Below are 16,951 nucleotides of genomic sequence, written 5' to 3' on the forward strand. Positions count from 1 at the left end.
AACTTAAATTTAGATTTAATTTTGGTTTTTTTTTATTTTATTTTCTGTCATTGCTTTTAAATCAATAAGAGTAGGTACATAAAATGTTTACACATAAATTATTTTTTATTGTTGACAAGCGGTTTTACTTATGCTTCTAAACTGCCAAAAGATTCAGGCTTCCATCGCTTTGTAGTTGCAACTGCTTATAAATTTTTCTAGTAATGCATATATATTCGTATAATTTATATATGTTTTTAAATTAATTAGTATAATTATGAATCTAAATAAGATTAGAAAAATATTGTGTTGTGAAATATGGGCAGAAGGCTGGAGATGCGGCCTGGCCTTCTTAGGCCCAGAAAGCTGCACGGTGGTTTTTGGGAAGGAAACTCGAAATTCGGAAACGGAAGGCCCAGAAGACGGTAGCACGCGGGTGTGGCCGTGTGGGGAGGAACCGTGGAAGAGAGGGATCCGATGAAAGGGACCCACTTGCAGAGTCACAGAGGCGCCGCCGTTTCCTCCCCGCAAGGACTTTGCCGAAAGCGAAAGCAGATCACAAGGGGAGAGGAGACCGTCACCATCAGGGCTCACGCCTCCGGCACCTGCGCTCTCCCTCTCCCTTCCCGGCTGTGTGTCGGGAGCACGGCGGGGAGGAAGCGAGCGCGCCGCCGGCCGGGTCTCGGACGCCTCCGCCTTCCGCCTCCCGATAATCGTAAGCTCCAGCCTCCAAGCATCCCGCTCCCGCTCCTGCTCCTGCTCCTGCTGTTTCCCAGTTTACAGATGTGTTGCTGTGTTCGTTTGGTTTGGTAGCTTCGATTCGCACGACGTGGTTCGCTGTACTGCTTCTAGACGACGCGATCGTTCTCCCTAGAGCTTTCTCGTGGTGCTGGCGCATTCGTTTCCTTAAGAGTGTGTGTGTGTGTGTGTGTGTGTGAGCGGTGCTCTTCCGCTGGTTCGGTTCAGTGCCGCATTTTCCAATGGTTTATGCTAGTGTTAGCTTTCGAATCGAGTTGGGACTTGGGAGTAGCCACTGGTAGTTCGATTTCTCTGTTCGTATTGGACGCCCAAATGCCCCCTGTTGCTTAACCTGGTTCTGATTATGCGGACGAATTCTAGCCCGTCGTGATTGTTATTTTGGAAGTTTTGGGTGCTAGTTGTCTCCTAATAGGAGGGAGAATCGCTCCGCATTTCGGACTCCGGTCTACTCGATCTCTAGAAGTCGGAGCTCAGTTAGTTGATGCGATTCACGGCATGTGGAATCGTGATTGAGATGCAAAACCTTGTTTAATCCTAAAGCAGATGGATAGCAGTTCATGACTGCACTTCACTGTTTGGTGTTTTCTGTCTGACTAGATTTACCCCACAAGTTCAATCTACTTGGCATTTCGCATTTGCAAGTTTTGATTATAATTGCTTCCAATAATTTGTGCACTGAGAGCTCCGTTTTTAGTATTTTTATATCTAATTAAGAATTCCATGTACTATGTTGTCATATTGATCCACCGTCCTGTCTGTTCAAAAGCTTCAGTCTCTCTCAAAGACACACTGCATTATGGTTTGCTATGCATTTCAATTTTCAATAGGCCTTTTAACACCTATGCTGGGATGAATTCATCTTTACCTAGTAGTGTATGAATTGTTTAATTATGAGATTGCTTGTTTTTCAGGAGTTCTATTTTGTCAAGTACTGCATAATGCCTATGATAGCAGCAACTCTTCGCAGAGCGTCTAGAGCAACGGTCAGTCAGAATATCATGGAGATATGTGTTGGACCTTGTATATCTTCTGATGCTTCTTTAAGGTGGTTCAGCAGCTGTACTAAGCACACAAACACTTCCATACTTAACCATATCAAGGTAATGGATCGGTATTCTCCAGTTAATGGTGTGTCAATGATCAGTAGGATGCCTTCTTCAGCTCATATGGACACCAGTTGGTCGACTACTTCAAAGCCCAGATTTAATGCGTTGGCAGGATTCTTGGGTGCTTCAAGCATCTGCCGAGCATACTCCTCAGACACTGGGATCAAGGCAGAAGTTCCACATAATACTGTCTCAAATGTATCTTCTGCAGAAACCGTTGAGCTTGGAACTCCTGGTGGTGGTAGTTCTTGGTTTGATATCTTGGAGAATGCTCGCACATCTACTCTAGAAGCTACTACTGACGCAGGCAAGAAAGTTAAGGATTTGACAGATGCAATTACACCTCATGTACAGCAGCTCTTTGATGCAAATCCGAATCTAGAAAAGGTTGTGGTTCCACTTGGTGGGACGATCCTTGGTACAGTAATGGCTTGGTTTGTCATGCCTGTCATGTTAAGGAGGATTCACAAGTATGCGTCACAAAATCCTATATCAGTACTTTTGGGAAACTCGACAAAGAATGATGTTTCATATGAAACTAGCCTCTGGAGCGCATTGGAGGATCCTGCGAAATACCTTATCACGTTTATGGCATTTTCAGAAATGTAAGGCCCTTCTTAACTTTTTTCTGAAAATTTATCTTTGTTGTGGATGCAAGAGAATCTGGTGCTCCATGCAATCTCTCTCTCACACACAGATAAAAAAGGTGATCCTGTATTGTTGAAATGTTGATTATTCTGATTGTTTTTTCTTCCTCAGGGCTGGGTTCACTTCACCAAGCATATCAGCTTATCTTCCACAGGCATGGAGGGGTGCAATTGTTCTATCTTTTGTCTGGTTCCTTCATAGGTGGAAAACAAACTTCATCACTAAATCTGCTGCCTCAAGTATTGATCAAGCCAGGTTATCAGCATTTGATAAGGTCTCATCATTAGGACTGATTGCACTCGGAATAATGGCTCTCGCAGAAGCCTGTGGTGTAGCTCCTCAGTCAATATTAACTGTTGGTGGTGTGGGAGGTAATTTTATAACTATTTTGATATATAATGTGTTATACCATGTTTCATTCAAAATATTGTAATAACCTTACTGTTTCAACAATAGGTATTAAATAATTGCATGTTCATAGTTTGTTTCACTATGTATTAGATGCCTGGATATTAATAGATGATGCTAGGTGTATTCCACTGTTCATCTAGAAAAACAATAGTTTGTTCCAGAGCTTATCAACTTAGAATGCATGAACTGAGATATCACAGTATAGTAATACTATAACTATTCTGGGGGATTATGGGTAGCTCCTGACTGCAGTAGATGACACTTCTAACTAAACTGAATTTCTGGTTTGTTCCTCTATAATTCAGGTGTTGCTACTGCCTTTGCTGCTCGAGATGTCCTTGGTAACATGCTCAGTGGGTTCTCCTTGCAGTTTTCAAGCCCATTCAAAGCTGGAGAATACATAAAGGTGCCTTATAGATTTAGGGGGCTGTATGTCACTCATACTATATGTTGATATGCAGATGTTTGGTATAGTTACTGCCTGTAGGTTCTCAATGAATAGTATTTACTAGTAACAAGGGATGCATATTGTTCGTAGAGCATGATCTTAAAAAAAAATCATCTCTTACAGGGTTAAAGGATTGCAATTAATGAAGTGTCTAAACGTGCATTAGAAACAAATTTCCAACAAAAGGGGTAGTAAGTGAAGGGTTATAAGCTATAAACGGTATTTATAGATGGACATGGGGAATAGTTATGACTTACGAGCAAAACATCTATACCATACACTTCCCAAGTTTCTATGATTATCATCACAGCAATGCTTCTCGCAGTATTTGTGCTTTCAGTACTTGATTAGTTGATAACACTATTGCATGTCTCCAAGGAATAAGTATGTGATCCATGTTCAGTAATAAGGTGGGAGTGGGAGAATTGAGGAAGGCCCTGTTTTAAGTGAGTCAGATATTACCTTGTTTCTCTAAATGAATCTTGTATTTCAAGTTGACAACTATGGCTGGCTAAATACTGTACTTATCTTTCATTGCTTTGTAATTGTTGTTTTTCTATAAACTATACTAGTCGACTCCCAGTAATTGAAGAATTTTCATTGTAGGCAGGATCAATAGAAGGTAGGGTGGTGAAAATAGGACTGACTTCTACTGAATTGATCAATCCAGAACAGCTTCCTGTCACAGTACCCAACTCTCTGTTCTCCAGTCAGGTATCCTATGGCTTGCATTACTGGAAACCTTTTGAATCACGTTTAAATAGGAGTGACATATAAAATGCTTTTCTAAACCACCTTGAAACTTCATTTTCCTTGTCCTGTCCTTACTATTTTGGTTCACACAAAGAAAAACTGAATATTCTGTAGTCGGTAGTGGTATTGTCAGTAAATTTATGAGAGATTGATTCTTCAAGGAACCTAGAAACTTTGGGGATTTAGAAGTTTATCTTATTATTATACAATTTAACTTGGAACTGCGGCAGATTTTACTACTCTGTGATAAACAACATGCAAAATACCTAGGATATGTTCAGACCAAATAAAGTGGACACCGCTAGCAAATTTAATATGATGTCATCTTCTGACATTGTCATTGGTTTGCACTTTGCACTGCTATCCATGGTTCTCAAATCACAATTTCTAAATCCATTAACTGATACAGTGGTACTGCTAAAGGCTACAGTTAAAATCTTTTTATCACTGAAATATGAAACTTAGGTCTTGCCCAAATTTTAGATTTTAGTCTCTGTTTGGGATGGAGTACAATAAAGAATCTTTGGAGGATTTAAATCATTTGAAACTCGGAATGATGTGTTCCTGTTTGAACCTTTGGGGTGAATATAGCTAAAGTGTAACTATCCCCGAAAAAAAAACGAAATTCCAATTCGATCGCAGAACTCCGAAAAAGATATCTCCGTGAAAAATAGGAGGACATGAATGGAGATATCAAAAATAAAACAGAGCAGGAAATATCGATAGGAATTTAAATGCAGAAAGCGATTTCATTTCACAAGTAAACTTTAAATTTCATTTTTGAAGTTTACAAAGCTTGGTTCACAAGCTTAACAAAAACAATTCATGAGAGTTATTGTCACAACATCTAGCCAACACAAGCTAGAGTAACAAACCACTCCCGAAAATATTTTTTTATTTCATCACAAAGTTGCTTACTCAAGCAACATTCCTCCCCTATTTATAGGGCTAATTCTCCATTGCAAAATGACCACAATACCCCTAAAACTTGGCGGCTACTCCAAGTTCTCACAGCCGTCGGATGCAAGATCAAGGGCTCAGAATGAGCCACGTCTCCTTTTTCTGATCTGCCGCAGCCGATCCGGATGCCACAGAAAATCCACCTTACAGCTGCCTCCCGTGCGCGCATGAGGACGAAGGTCTTGCCACGCGTCGGCCGTAGGCTGGTTTCTCATGTGCACCGAATATTCCGACCGGGGCCTGCCCGTCAGCGGCTGCTGCATCGCACCCGAGTGCATGCGCCATGGCGTTGTTGCTTGCCATCCACCCACAAGCTAGCTCACCGATACATGCACGCATGCAGGTTGACCAAGCCGAGCAATCCAAGCCAGCCATGCTGGCTTGCACCAACCAACTAGCTAGCCATCCATTCTTTGCACGTACATATGCATGCAGCCATGCATATGTGTATGCATGCAGCCATGCATATCTACTGTACCTCCTCCTCTTCGATTTTCTTTGCGAATTCAGATGCTTCCGCACAATATTTGTTTTTGTGTACGCGCCTGTGTCCCACCTTGTCACCCGATGCTCTCGACCGTGCTAGACCACAACTCCCCCTGAGTTTGATCCCGGTCTATCGTTGACCAAGGTTGACCCTAAGCACCTGCACACAAACAATCTGAACCATCGTTTTGCGGGCACATATTTCGCGACCTGACCCTCATTAGTCAAACACACACGCTTCTCTCACACTTACCAATTTTCTATCACAATTAATACAAACCACTCTTGGTTTCACAGTATCGTGATATTGTTAATATAACAACTTGCAGGTGATAGTGAACAAATCACGAGCTGAACGGCGAGCCAGTGTGACAAAGATTCCTATTAGAATTGAGGATGTTGAAAAGGTTCCTGCTATATCAGAGGAGATAAAAGTTATGTTAAGGTCCAATCCAAAGGTTGTCTCAGACTCAGAAACCCAAGCTCCTTATTGCTATCTTTCAAGATTGGAAAGTTCATATGGAGAGCTCACCATTGGGTGCAACCTCAAAAAAATGGTGCGTTAACTTTGTTTATTTCACAGTAATAATCATGTCCTGTATCTTCAATAATCCATTTATAACTATATGTTACAGAGTCTGTTGTTTTTTAGCATGTTTTGGGTAACAACGCGTGTTCAGCGTAATTTTCTGGTCCATACCTACCAACACGACAGCATCATGTTCATAGTCCATCCGAATTGGTAGCTGGCTGTATTGCTGTTCTACAGACATGGCTACAAATAAAATCTTGGTTACCCAAAATGTGGTAATCCCGTTGAAATCAACATCTTTAGCATACAGTAAATTGTTCTTACGATATTTACTTCACTTAAAAATTAGGGATGTACGTGGTCGACCGGTAATTCCTGGTTAGCTTTAGTTCAAATAAATGAACTAAGTTTTATTTTTGAGGTTTTGAGAATGAAACTTAGGTTATTTATTTGAAGTAGTACCGGCCATGGATTATCTGCGGCTGACCCGTGCCTATCCCTAACATCACATTGTGTCCTGTTGGATCCGCCCTTTTTCTTTACCAAACATCCTGTCCAACTTATGAGAACACAATTATTTAGTAGAAGAGAGCCCGAAACAACCCATCACTAATCCTCTTTTGATTCATCACAATTCTTCTGTATATTACAGAAAAAGGATGAGTGGTTGTCTACAACACAGGACATTCTTTTGGAGGCTGCTAAGATTATCAAGTTACATGGCGTTGAACTGGGAAGCACCACGCAGTGCTGCTGATTACGGTGCTTTTGGAAGTTGCAAGTTGGGTAAGTGCAATAACGTTTCGCTTTTGTGCTATGCCATGTAGATAATACTATCCAACACAGTTTCGTCTGTCATATTTTCACATCAAAACTGCTAGTACGACGTTAAAACACATCAAAGTCTCGGCTTGATTGTTTCACTTCTGTTCCCATATTACTTTTTTTCCATTCGTCATCTAGCATCTGGCAGTTCCAAAACATTTTTCTTACATTTGAGTGCATCTTTGTTCCCAACTTTACTCATGTCATCTCTGTACTTTTTCTGTCCACTCGGATATTTATTAAATGGTATTTGCATGTAAGACATGTGTCGTTTTCTTCGGTATGTTGATGCATGAATACCACATTTTAAAATATATTTATTACAGTCTGCACTCTGCAGCGTCATCCTTTTTTTTCTTTTAAAATGTAAAAGTAAAACTGCTTATTATGCTTATTAACTATCAAAATATAATTTGTAAGTAAAATTTTTATATACATGTTCTTATCAATCTAGAAGACAAAGATGTGAAAAATATACGATGATAAAGCTCTAAAATTAACTCTAAATTAAAAGAGGAATGGCTTGATATATATCTTCGATCTTTTAAATTGCAGGAGAATTACGTTAGTCTACACTCGATAGAGGTACATAGTTGGTGGTTTTGGAACATTTCTTCTAATGCGATGGCAAAGGCCGTGCCTCAGTCCTTTTGACGTCTCCAGATTTCAGACCTCGACTCCATATACTTTCTGTTAACAGCCTTTTTTGATCTAAGGTCAATTTCCAACTCTTAGTTTTCACTTGATATATCATCCCCTAAGAGGACCATGGTAAACATTTTGGTCAGCATGCTGATAATGCGAGTGGGTAGGCCCTTTTCCATGCATCTCTTATATACATATGTATTTAACTTTTTGCCACTCTTAAAAATATACGATAATATATTTGTCACTCATTGACACGTGGATCTTCACGTGTCTATGACATGTGACATGGGTTCAATAACAAATAAATCTATCTGTTATGAAATGGAAGAGTGGTAAGAAATTAATTATTATACGGACGATGCATGATTGTATGCTCCCACCATCTGGCACCACTGCCTGGCTCAAAGCAACAATATTGCAGCGTCCCGTTTTTCCTTGGGACTCTAAAATGCAGGAGCCTATACATGCGTGCCGGTCTAGTTTTTGTTTTGAACGCATCAATAGGTATGGTGACACTGTCCCGAGTCAGTGTGTCGGGAGACAACGTCGCCGGTGCAAGCGGTCTACTGCAAAGACGAACACAAGAAACGTCGGTGATCCTGCTTGCATGTGCGCACGACGGCCCTCTTATTGACAAGCCTTTTGCTTTCATATCTATGTTTAGGTCAGAATCTTGCCTAAAAAAGGGTTTCTGTTAGAACCGGAAGTATCATGTCTATTAAAAGTGATCACGGCAGTGCAACATGGAGATGCAAAATTTTTTTTCAACGATTGCATCATTATGCAAATTATTTCTCTTTCTAATGTGCATGCTGGGAAATGTTTGTCTAGAACAGGGTCTTGCAAAACCACGGTTACCATGGCGATTATCGTCTGTATCGCGAGGGGACGATTTCAATATTTGGTTTGGTGCTAGGGTTTGGCAAATATTGTGCAAATTAAAAAAATAAAAAAAAGTTGAGTACTTCCTCCGTTATATATAACTTAAGATGTTTGATTTTTTGTTATAATGTTTGATCATTTGTCTTATTTAAAAAATTATTGAAATATCATTTATTTTGCTTATGACTTACTTTATTATCAAAAAAAATTTTAAGCATGAATTATTATTTTTTATATTTATACTAAATTTTTAAATAAGACGAATGGTCTAATTAAAAAAGTTAAACATCTTACATTATGAAACAAACGAATGTAGTAACAACTAAAAAAATTCTTGCGAAACCACGGTTACCATGGCGATTATCGTCTGTATCGCGAGGGGACGATTTCAATATTTGGTTTGGTGCTAGGGTTCGGCAAATATTGTGCAAATTAAAAAAATAAAAAAAGTTGAGTACTTCCTCTGTTTTATAACGTAAGATGTTTGATTTTTTTTATAATGTTTGATCATTTGTCTTATTTAAAAAATTATTGAAATATCATTTATTTTGTTTATGACTTACTTTATTATAAAAAAAACTTTAAGCATGAATTATTATTTTTTATATTTATACTAAATTTTTAAATAAGACGAATGGTCCAATTAAAAAAGTTAAACATGTAGTAACAACTAAAAAAAATTCTTGATGATAGTTATGTAATTCCCAGACCTAGGGCGAAGAAATTTTTCAAAGAAGAACGTGAATCAATCAAAAGATGCGGCAATTTGATTTGAGGAGAGTTAAATTGAAACAAAATAATTAGACAACACAGGGACGGTCATAGTGATAATTGCTCTTGCCGCCATGGTTTTGTCATAATATCGCTTATCGCTCGGTTACCGTATTCTCCATGAAAACCTTCCACTTTAACCACCACGACTATCATAAAAAGTCAGGCGATTAGAACGTCAAATCGCATGGTATCGCTTCCAAAATGATGATTTTGTTTAAAAAATTTGGATTCAAATTTATACAGTTTTATACACGCAGCGAATCCGGGGCCAATTTAGTTTCTCAAATTTTTTCCTCACCACATCACATTGAATCTTTGGATATTTAAAGAGATCATTAAACGTAGATAAAAAACTAATTACTCAGTTAGAGAGGAAACCATGAGATTTTTGAGCTTAATTAGTCCATAACTAACGACATGTGCTACATTAACCCATGTGTACTAATGACGGATTAATTAGATTTAAAAGATGTGTCTTATGGTTTCCAGACAAGTTGTAAAATTCGTTTTTTCATTCGTCTCTGAAAATCTCATCAAATATCCAGTCAATGTTCAACGTGATCCAAAAATTTTATTTTCATTAACTAAAAAGAAGCCCTCGGTTCTCTCCGGTATAAAAGAAACCCTGGTCTGGAAGCATGGGATGATGGGCGTAGCTGCTTGCAATTTGCTTGAGCGGTGAGGCTGTGTGACCTGAGCGCGGGGAGCAGATCGCTGCGCCGCGACGTGTGACGATGCCACCTGTTACAACAACCTGTTACACTCCTAATCAGAGCAATAAATGTACACAAACAGCACCCCAGTTGTGAGTCACTGGGAGCAAGGAACCGGTAGATCCGGTCGTCGTTTTCGCCAGAAAGTAGAAGCCCCCCAAAAGCACGCCGTGGCCGCCCTGCGGTTTTTGGCCGCGGCGGCGCGCTCCCGGCATACAGAAAACGAACGGAAAAAAACGCATGCCGCGGGTAAAAAAAGGATTTCACGGGTAAACCACGCCCAGCTGAGCTGAACCCTCCGTTTCCATCCCACGACGCGTGGCGACTGTTGTCTGCTGTCCTGCGCCGTGGTCACATGGAGCTCGAAACGCCAAGCAGTGCTTTCACGAGGTCCAAGTCGCAGCCCCACAGAGACAGGCACACAGCAATACTATGCAGCAGAAGCACGCTGAGCCTCCACTCTCCTCTGCCCCGTCTCCATCACTGTAGACCGGCGTAGCCGTAGGCCGTAGCATTGGGCCCGTGCGTGGGGGCAGCCATGTAGTGGAAATGGTCCGGCCAAAATTTCGAGTTCTTGTACTTAGGTGAACTCGTGAGGCGAAAAAACGGACGCGCAGGAGATGACAAGTTTGTAATCTTCCGAGAAGAGTAGAATACAGAACAAAAGAAGAGTGAAAAAAAATGAATCATCCTATTTCACTTTGGCTAACAGGTTACACTACTTGGCTGAACTCGCCATCCTTGCATACACCCACGTCGATGGTCATCGTCTTCTCTCCTCCCTTCTTCCCCTCCTTGGGTGAAGATAGCACCCTACAGCAATTTCGCCTGGGAGACTGCACAACCATGTGAAAGTATGAATCAGTACAAAGTTTGAACACCACAACCAAGGCCAAGAAACAAATCTTCAGACGGCAATTTGGCTATAACATTCCTGCTAGTTGTCAACCAAACCTAGTACAAAGTACTATACTTACTACAGTACCTTGCTAATTTGGTATTATGCTAATCACACAAGTCCTATTGCAGTAATGCACCTCGTTTATTTGATCAATGTTGCACTAATCTACATGCTACAAACATAATAAGGGACCGATCATGTTCAGTAATACTAGCAATTGCTCTATCATGTGTGATGGCTAGAATCAAGCAACAGAAGATGATTTTTTTTTGGAACAAAATAATAAGATGAATTGGCAGAGAAGAATTACCCTGTCCCATAGTCCGGAGTCCGGCTTCTTGAGCACGACGATGTGATCGAGATACGCGTCTGGATCGGCGATATTCCACCGGCACGCGGGCCGCGTCTCGTTGGCGCGGCGCCACCGCTCATACCGCGTCACCGTGGTTTCCCCGCCGCGCGGCGCGCCACCTCGCTGCGCCGATGACAGGTAGTACACCGCCGGCTTCTGGCACGGGCTGCGCGCCAGGGGCCTCGTGTTGAACGCGTACGCCGTGTAGTCGGCACGGCGATACCAGTTCAAGAACGTCCGCGCCGGCATCTCCATCTCCCGCGGCGACATTACTCCCCTGGACACCAGCACGGCGAACCCCCACGCTACTGACACCGTCCATCGGTTGCGGCCTTCGTAGCAGATGGATTGCTGCATTATCCCCGCCGGGTCAAGCTTGATCGGCCCATCGAACAGCCTTCGCACCGCCGCGGGGCGCGACTTGGCGTTCGGGAACAGGGGCTGCACGACGTCGAGGTGGTGCAGCGTCACGATCGGCGCCACCGGGTGCGCCGCGAGGAGACCGAGGAGGTCACCGTACACGTCGTATTGGTGGAACCCCGGGTGCTTGGTGAGCGGCACGCCAAGCTCCGCCATGCACGCCTGGATCCGGTCGTCGCTGCCATAGAGTGCGGGGTACCGGCGTATGCACCCGTCCTGCATCCGCGCGAGCGCCTCCGCGAGTGGCCTGCTAATGGCGAACCCGCCGCCGCCGTACGCCATCCCGTAGGAGAAATATATATTCTGCAGGTGGCTCTCGGAGAGGGAGCCGATGTAGTACGGCTGTCGGTGGTCGAACTTGTTGAGGACGGTGAGGAGGTTGTCCGGGAAGAAGACAGTGTCGTCGTCGCCCATCACGAACCACCGCACGCCGGGGAGGCCAAGGCGGAAGGTTTCCGAGACGATCCGGGAGATGCGGATGGCGGAGCGGTGGCCCCGGCGGTGCGTGTAGGGGAAACCGGAGGTGTCAGACGAGATCCTGATGGCCGGCAGCCCCGTCCGCGCCGTCGACATATTGGACTCCCGCACCTCGCGGTCCAGCCACACGTACCCACGCATGGCACCGCGGGGGCGCCACCACACCTTGATGTACTCCTTCCGCTTGTCCCAGAACCGCGACGACGCCGCGATGCCGAACACGACATGCTGCAGCGTCGTCGTCTCCGTTGAGGCGGCTGCGGCGGCCTTCTTCTCTGACACCGACGCCGCCACCGTCACCGCAGCAGCATCGGCGCTGCGGTTGGTCGACAGGCGGGACACTAACTGAGACGCGGCGGTGGTGTCAGGTGCGCAGGAGGAGGAGGACGTCGACGACGACGAGGCGGCGGAGGCGAGGAGGAGGTGCAGCGTGTAGAAGAAATAGAGCGCGGTGAGGGGGAGGAGGAGCAGGAGCAGGAACCGGAGGATGGAGGCGGTGACGGCCTCCTTGCCGCCACCGCCGCCGCCCTTCATTCCGGCCGCCGTGGCTGCTCGTCACCGCCCCCACCGTCGCCTCCGGCTTCTCCGGCCAATCTTCCGCCTCTTGGGCGGGCGGGCGGGTGGCTAGAACCAAAAGGGATCCCAGAATATAGCGCTAGATTTAGACCAGCGTGGCGCGCGAGGTTGGCAGGTCTCGCATTCTCCCCACCCGCTTGTTCCTCCGCGTCGCGCCCCGCTTCCCTCCTCCTCTCCTCCTCCGTTCGGCGAATGGTGGTGGTGGGGTGGCTGTGGCTCGGCGGAGGGCCGGAAGGGGAAGGCCTTTTGGGTTCGCTTTTTCGGCCTTCTTTATTATTTTCTCCAGCGTTTTCCCTGTGCCGTTGCTACCTCCACTGCTGCCCATTATTATTAGTGCCGTTGCCGAGGATTTGCTATCAGAAATCAGTGGAATTCCCCGTTTCCGCGTACTACCAGTGGAGGGTTTTTGCTTGTGCAGTTGTGTGCAGCTCAAGACAGTTTTAGATTTTCATAACAAATATTTTAGAATTAATTAAGTAGTTTTTGGTTTTGTTCTATATTTTTCATTGTCTAGGCTTGGTTACCTTGCAGCTATCTCCTGTTACTTTTGGGGTGATTGAAAGTCAATTGGTATATTTCCAAATAAAAAAATTATATATATATATATATTCTTAGCGATTCAAGTACCAAGGCTAATAAATAAACTTTAATAAAAAAACACCAAATCAGCTGTAAATTTAAGGTTGAAAAAAAATCAAATTTTAGCTTATAAGCATATAAAAACAAAAAAGTGGGAGATTAATTGTGTACGTTTGATTTATATAAAAGTGGGGGATTAATCGTGTACGTTTGATTTATAAAACTCTCGTTTTAAAAGCCTAATTGAAAAGTAATATTTTTTTTCTACTTATATGCCGAGTAATATGACGAATGCAATGGAAAATAGTTTCAGAACAAGATTTTTACACTTGTAATCTTAGACGCATAGTCAAAGATAATCTTGAGCAATGATTATAGAAAAACATTTTTATCATCATTTAAAAAGTACCCGGATTTACCGAAATCAATACTAGAAATTATTGTGGTATTTCTCGGTATATTTAGTAAAATTGCTTAAAAACACCTAAGTTTGTCCCGAAATCTAAAGTTGGCAAAGCTCAAACAAGAAGGCCTCCAGAAGTAGGAAATCTTAAATGTTGGGCTTAATTTGGAATATGATCCCTACAAACAACGATTAACAATCCTTAGAGACTAATATAAAATATTTAAGTATGGTGGAGTATGTTTCATTCATGCCGGTTGGAATTCGCACCACCTGTATGCTTTCTCCATCCTAAAATAAATTTATTTTTTATTATTTTAATACAATATTTAACTATTTATCTTATTTAAATATTTTTTAATTAATATTTTTATTATTATTAGATGATAAAATATTATTAGTACTTTACATGTGACTAATTTTTTGAGTTTTTTTATAAAATTTTTAAATAAGACGCAAACGGTGAATACATGTTTTACGTCGTGATTTGAGCATAAGGACATTCTTTTGTACCGAAATACGTGGAAACAAATTACTCACGTAAATCGAGGCAATTTGTTAGCACATGGTTTATAGGTATGCAACACCAGTATATTAATCGCAGCTCTCGAGCTGGAGTGCTTCTACTTGGTCCTTGCTTGCAAGTTCAGTTATTTCACATACTTATTAAAAAAAACAATTTTAGTGTTTCCTAAACCCCCAGGTTCTCATCAAGCTTCCATGATTGTTTACTAGCATGCCGTAACGTTTACTATGCATAATTCATCTTTCTGTGATTTACACCTTCTCTTAGCAGCATGCACTGCAACCTTGTATGAACTATGTTTGGACTTACGTGATGCTATGTGGACTTGGATTTCGTGGATGGGCGATAGTGATTATTGAGTGATGCCTGGGTTGGTCAGCAACTCTATCCGTATCCCTAAGTCACTAAGAATTAAACTTCAGCATTATTACTGCATCCTTAGAGCTCATAGATATGGACCTCACCTCATTGCACTTAGGAAAAGAAAAGGTCATGAAAAAGACAGCGATTGCATTCTACTTTCCTACTACCGAGCACTCATGCCCAGTGCCCTAAGTCATGAGGAATGTTAGTCGTTGCTTTTTTTTTTGAAATCTAATGTTAGTCGTTGCTTGGTCCCATAGCAAACTGGCAAGTGACAGCACATCCCTTGTCCCCCAACAAAATCGGTGGTGTAAGAGAAATGAGCTAGTTAAGCCTGCAGGTTCTGCAGAACTACAGCTTCTGAAAAACAGTAGTTAGCTGTATTTTTCAGTTAAGCGCAACCAAATATGACACGCACACTAATTCGCGCTGTGGCTGTGTCGAGGCTGAACAAGGCATGATCACTCATTGCTTGAAAGTGACAGCCATAGCTCGCACTTGGTGATTCAGTGGTGGTTTGTGTGGAAAGCCAGCCACACGCCTATCAAAACGAGTTATATGGGTGTGACCGTGTGAGTGCTCATGTGGTGTCTTGTTCAGGTATAAACAACGACCAATTGCAAAAAGGAAAAGGTAGGAGAGCATAAACAAAGGCTAATGTCTAATGCTTCGAGTCGGCTGCATTTCCACCAGCTCAAAGCGCCGTAGACAGTAGTAGACTTTGGCCGCCTACCATTTCCAGACCGATTTGCTGCAGTTTGACATCCGTTTCGTCAGTCAAACGAGGAGAATTGCCCGTGCAAGCCGCAACAATGCCGGCTTTCCATACGATCTTGAATACCCGATCACCTTCGCAGTGGAGACCTGATAAAATCGAAGCGTGCTACTGCTGTCCCTTTCCGTGGCTAGTCCACTCGTTTGGAGAAAAGGACTTGCATCTTGGTCGTAGGAGGGTCCTCTGCCTATAGAGCTTTTGGTTTTTGACGAATTCATTTCCTCGAAGTGATGCGAAACCAAAACCAACGCTATGATTCTTGTGTGAGTTATCGCAATCCACTAGTCCCGTGCCTAGAAATGGAGAACCCACCAGTCTCCAGCGTGCCTCTTCAATTAACAGGAACAACAGACAGGTCGCAAAATGTCATATACGGTTTTTACACATGAAACACGAGTTTTCATCTACAGAAAAGACTGCTTTGCTGCATCAACGAATGGGATTGCGAATTTGGGAATCGGGGATGCATTCATGTCATCGGAATGGGCGGCCATGGCACCTATTTCATCATGTCATTTATTGCAGTTTTGCTAATGTGGTTCTCTCGCGTGTTAGAATCCCTGACATAGCGGCATGTCCTCTTGTTGCCACTTGCCAGCATTGCTCGTAGACAAGAGAATGGGCGAACTGGACAATTGCCTGTGCGTCACACTGTTTGTAGGTTAGTGAGGCGAGATGAGGATAGCCTGCACAAGCAAGTTAGCCTGTGAACAGAAATACAGAAAGACAAGGATAGCAGAGACAGTTCAAGAGGGAGGAATCGATACGTTCTACTTATAATTTGTTACAAATCTGAAATTTTGTGTAATCCTAACAAAGATAGAAGAGACAGTTTAAGAAGGAGCCCGATAATGAGATGACTTGGCCCAAATGACTTGTGAAATACTTTCTTCATTTTTTTATATGATGCCATTGATTTGTATGTCCACGCTTAATCATTTGTCTTTTAAAAAAATTATAGTTAATTATTTTTTATAATTTAATTTATTATTATAGTAACTTTAATTATAACTTATAATATTACATATTTGAATAAGGTTTTTGAATAAGCTGAACAATCAAACATAGATTCAAAAATCAATGGCGTTATATAAAAAATAGAAAGAGTACTGTCTAAAGGTAACTAGACCAACTAATGTGTCCTACTACTCTTTCCACTTTATTCTATTTGATGTCATTGACTTTTAAATTTGCATTTAATCATCCATCTTATTTAAAAACTTATATGGCTATTAATTATTATATTGTGATTTTATTTATTACTTAAAAAACTATAAGCATAACTTATGATTTCGCATATTTGCATAAAAGTTTTAAATAAAATAAGCAATTAAACATGAACCCAAAAGTCAATTATATTAAATAAAAACTAATGGGCTTGGTAATAGGCCCACCTCTTTTAGTCTCAAACAAATCGTACAGCCCAGTTGCTAACTGGCCCCCAAATGATTGATGGGCTTGCTAACACACACTCCCTCTCAAACATACAGCATATTGACAGCCACATTCCCCATAAAGCAGGGTCTGGCATCGATTTAAACCAGTGGTTGGCTGCTTCTTTCTTCATGAAATTGGTTGGGTACTTGGATGTGACTATACAGGATTAGCCAATTTTCTCATATGAAAAGACCTAATTGTTGCCAACTTCGAATCAG

At 42.2% G+C, this 16,951-nt stretch overlaps 2 protein-coding genes across 3 annotated transcripts; one reads left to right on the top strand and one right to left on the bottom strand.

Moving 5' to 3' along the window:
• Window positions 1–429: 429 nt before the first annotated feature.
• On the top strand, window positions 430–8,516 carry LOC102710487 (mechanosensitive ion channel protein 1, mitochondrial-like). 2 transcript variants are annotated; one of them, XM_015836824.2, is made up of 9 exons: window positions 433–694; window positions 1,650–1,783; window positions 1,886–2,449; window positions 2,604–2,863; window positions 3,209–3,309; window positions 3,958–4,065; window positions 5,880–6,107; window positions 6,735–6,868; window positions 7,463–8,515. In XM_015836824.2, exons 2-8 carry the CDS (start codon window positions 1,677–1,679, stop codon window positions 6,837–6,839), a joined length of 1,473 nt encoding a protein of 490 aa, XP_015692310.1. In that variant the 5' UTR covers window positions 433–694; window positions 1,650–1,676; the 3' UTR covers window positions 6,840–6,868; window positions 7,463–8,515. The 2 variants fall into 2 exon arrangements, with proteins under 2 accessions (XP_006652682.1, XP_015692310.1); XM_006652619.3 differs by having other exon boundaries at window positions 430–694; window positions 1,650–2,449; window positions 7,463–8,516.
• Window positions 8,517–10,540: 2,024 nt separating this feature from the next.
• Window positions 10,541–12,946, bottom strand: LOC102710778. Its single transcript, XM_006652620.3, has 2 exons — window positions 11,136–12,946; window positions 10,541–10,760 (listed from the first exon to the last, which is right to left on the bottom strand). The coding sequence occupies exons 1-2, from the start codon at window positions 12,606–12,608 to the stop codon at window positions 10,638–10,640; spliced, it is 1,596 nt and encodes a 531-aa protein (XP_006652683.2). The 5' UTR covers window positions 12,609–12,946; the 3' UTR covers window positions 10,541–10,637.
• Between the last annotated feature and the right edge of the window lie 4,005 nt (window positions 12,947–16,951).

Source organism: Oryza brachyantha, chromosome 4 (genome assembly GCF_000231095.2).
Source record: "Oryza brachyantha chromosome 4, ObraRS2, whole genome shotgun sequence".
Classification (NCBI taxonomy): domain Eukaryota; kingdom Viridiplantae; phylum Streptophyta; class Magnoliopsida; order Poales; family Poaceae; genus Oryza; species Oryza brachyantha.

Bases quoted from the DNA above. Each gene is read 5' to 3' on its own strand.
- LOC102710487 (XM_006652619.3), top strand. From the start codon at position 1,677: ATGCCTATGATAGCAGCAACTCTTCGCAGAGCGTCTAGAGCAACGGTC. The intron at 3,310-3,957 runs GTGCCTTATAGA...TTTTCATTGTAG, and splicing joins AAGCTGGAGAATACATAAAG to GCAGGATCAATAGAAGGTAG. The intron at 6,108-6,734 runs GTGCGTTAACTT...TGTATATTACAG, and splicing joins GGTGCAACCTCAAAAAAATG to AAAAAGGATGAGTGGTTGTC.
- LOC102710778 (XM_006652620.3), bottom strand. From the start codon at position 12,608: ATGAAGGGCGGCGGCGGTGGCGGCAAGGAGGCCGTCACCGCCTCCATC. The intron at 10,761-11,135 runs GTAATTCTTCTC...ATGGTTGTGCAG, and splicing joins ACTCCGGACTATGGGACAGG to TCTCCCAGGCGAAATTGCTG.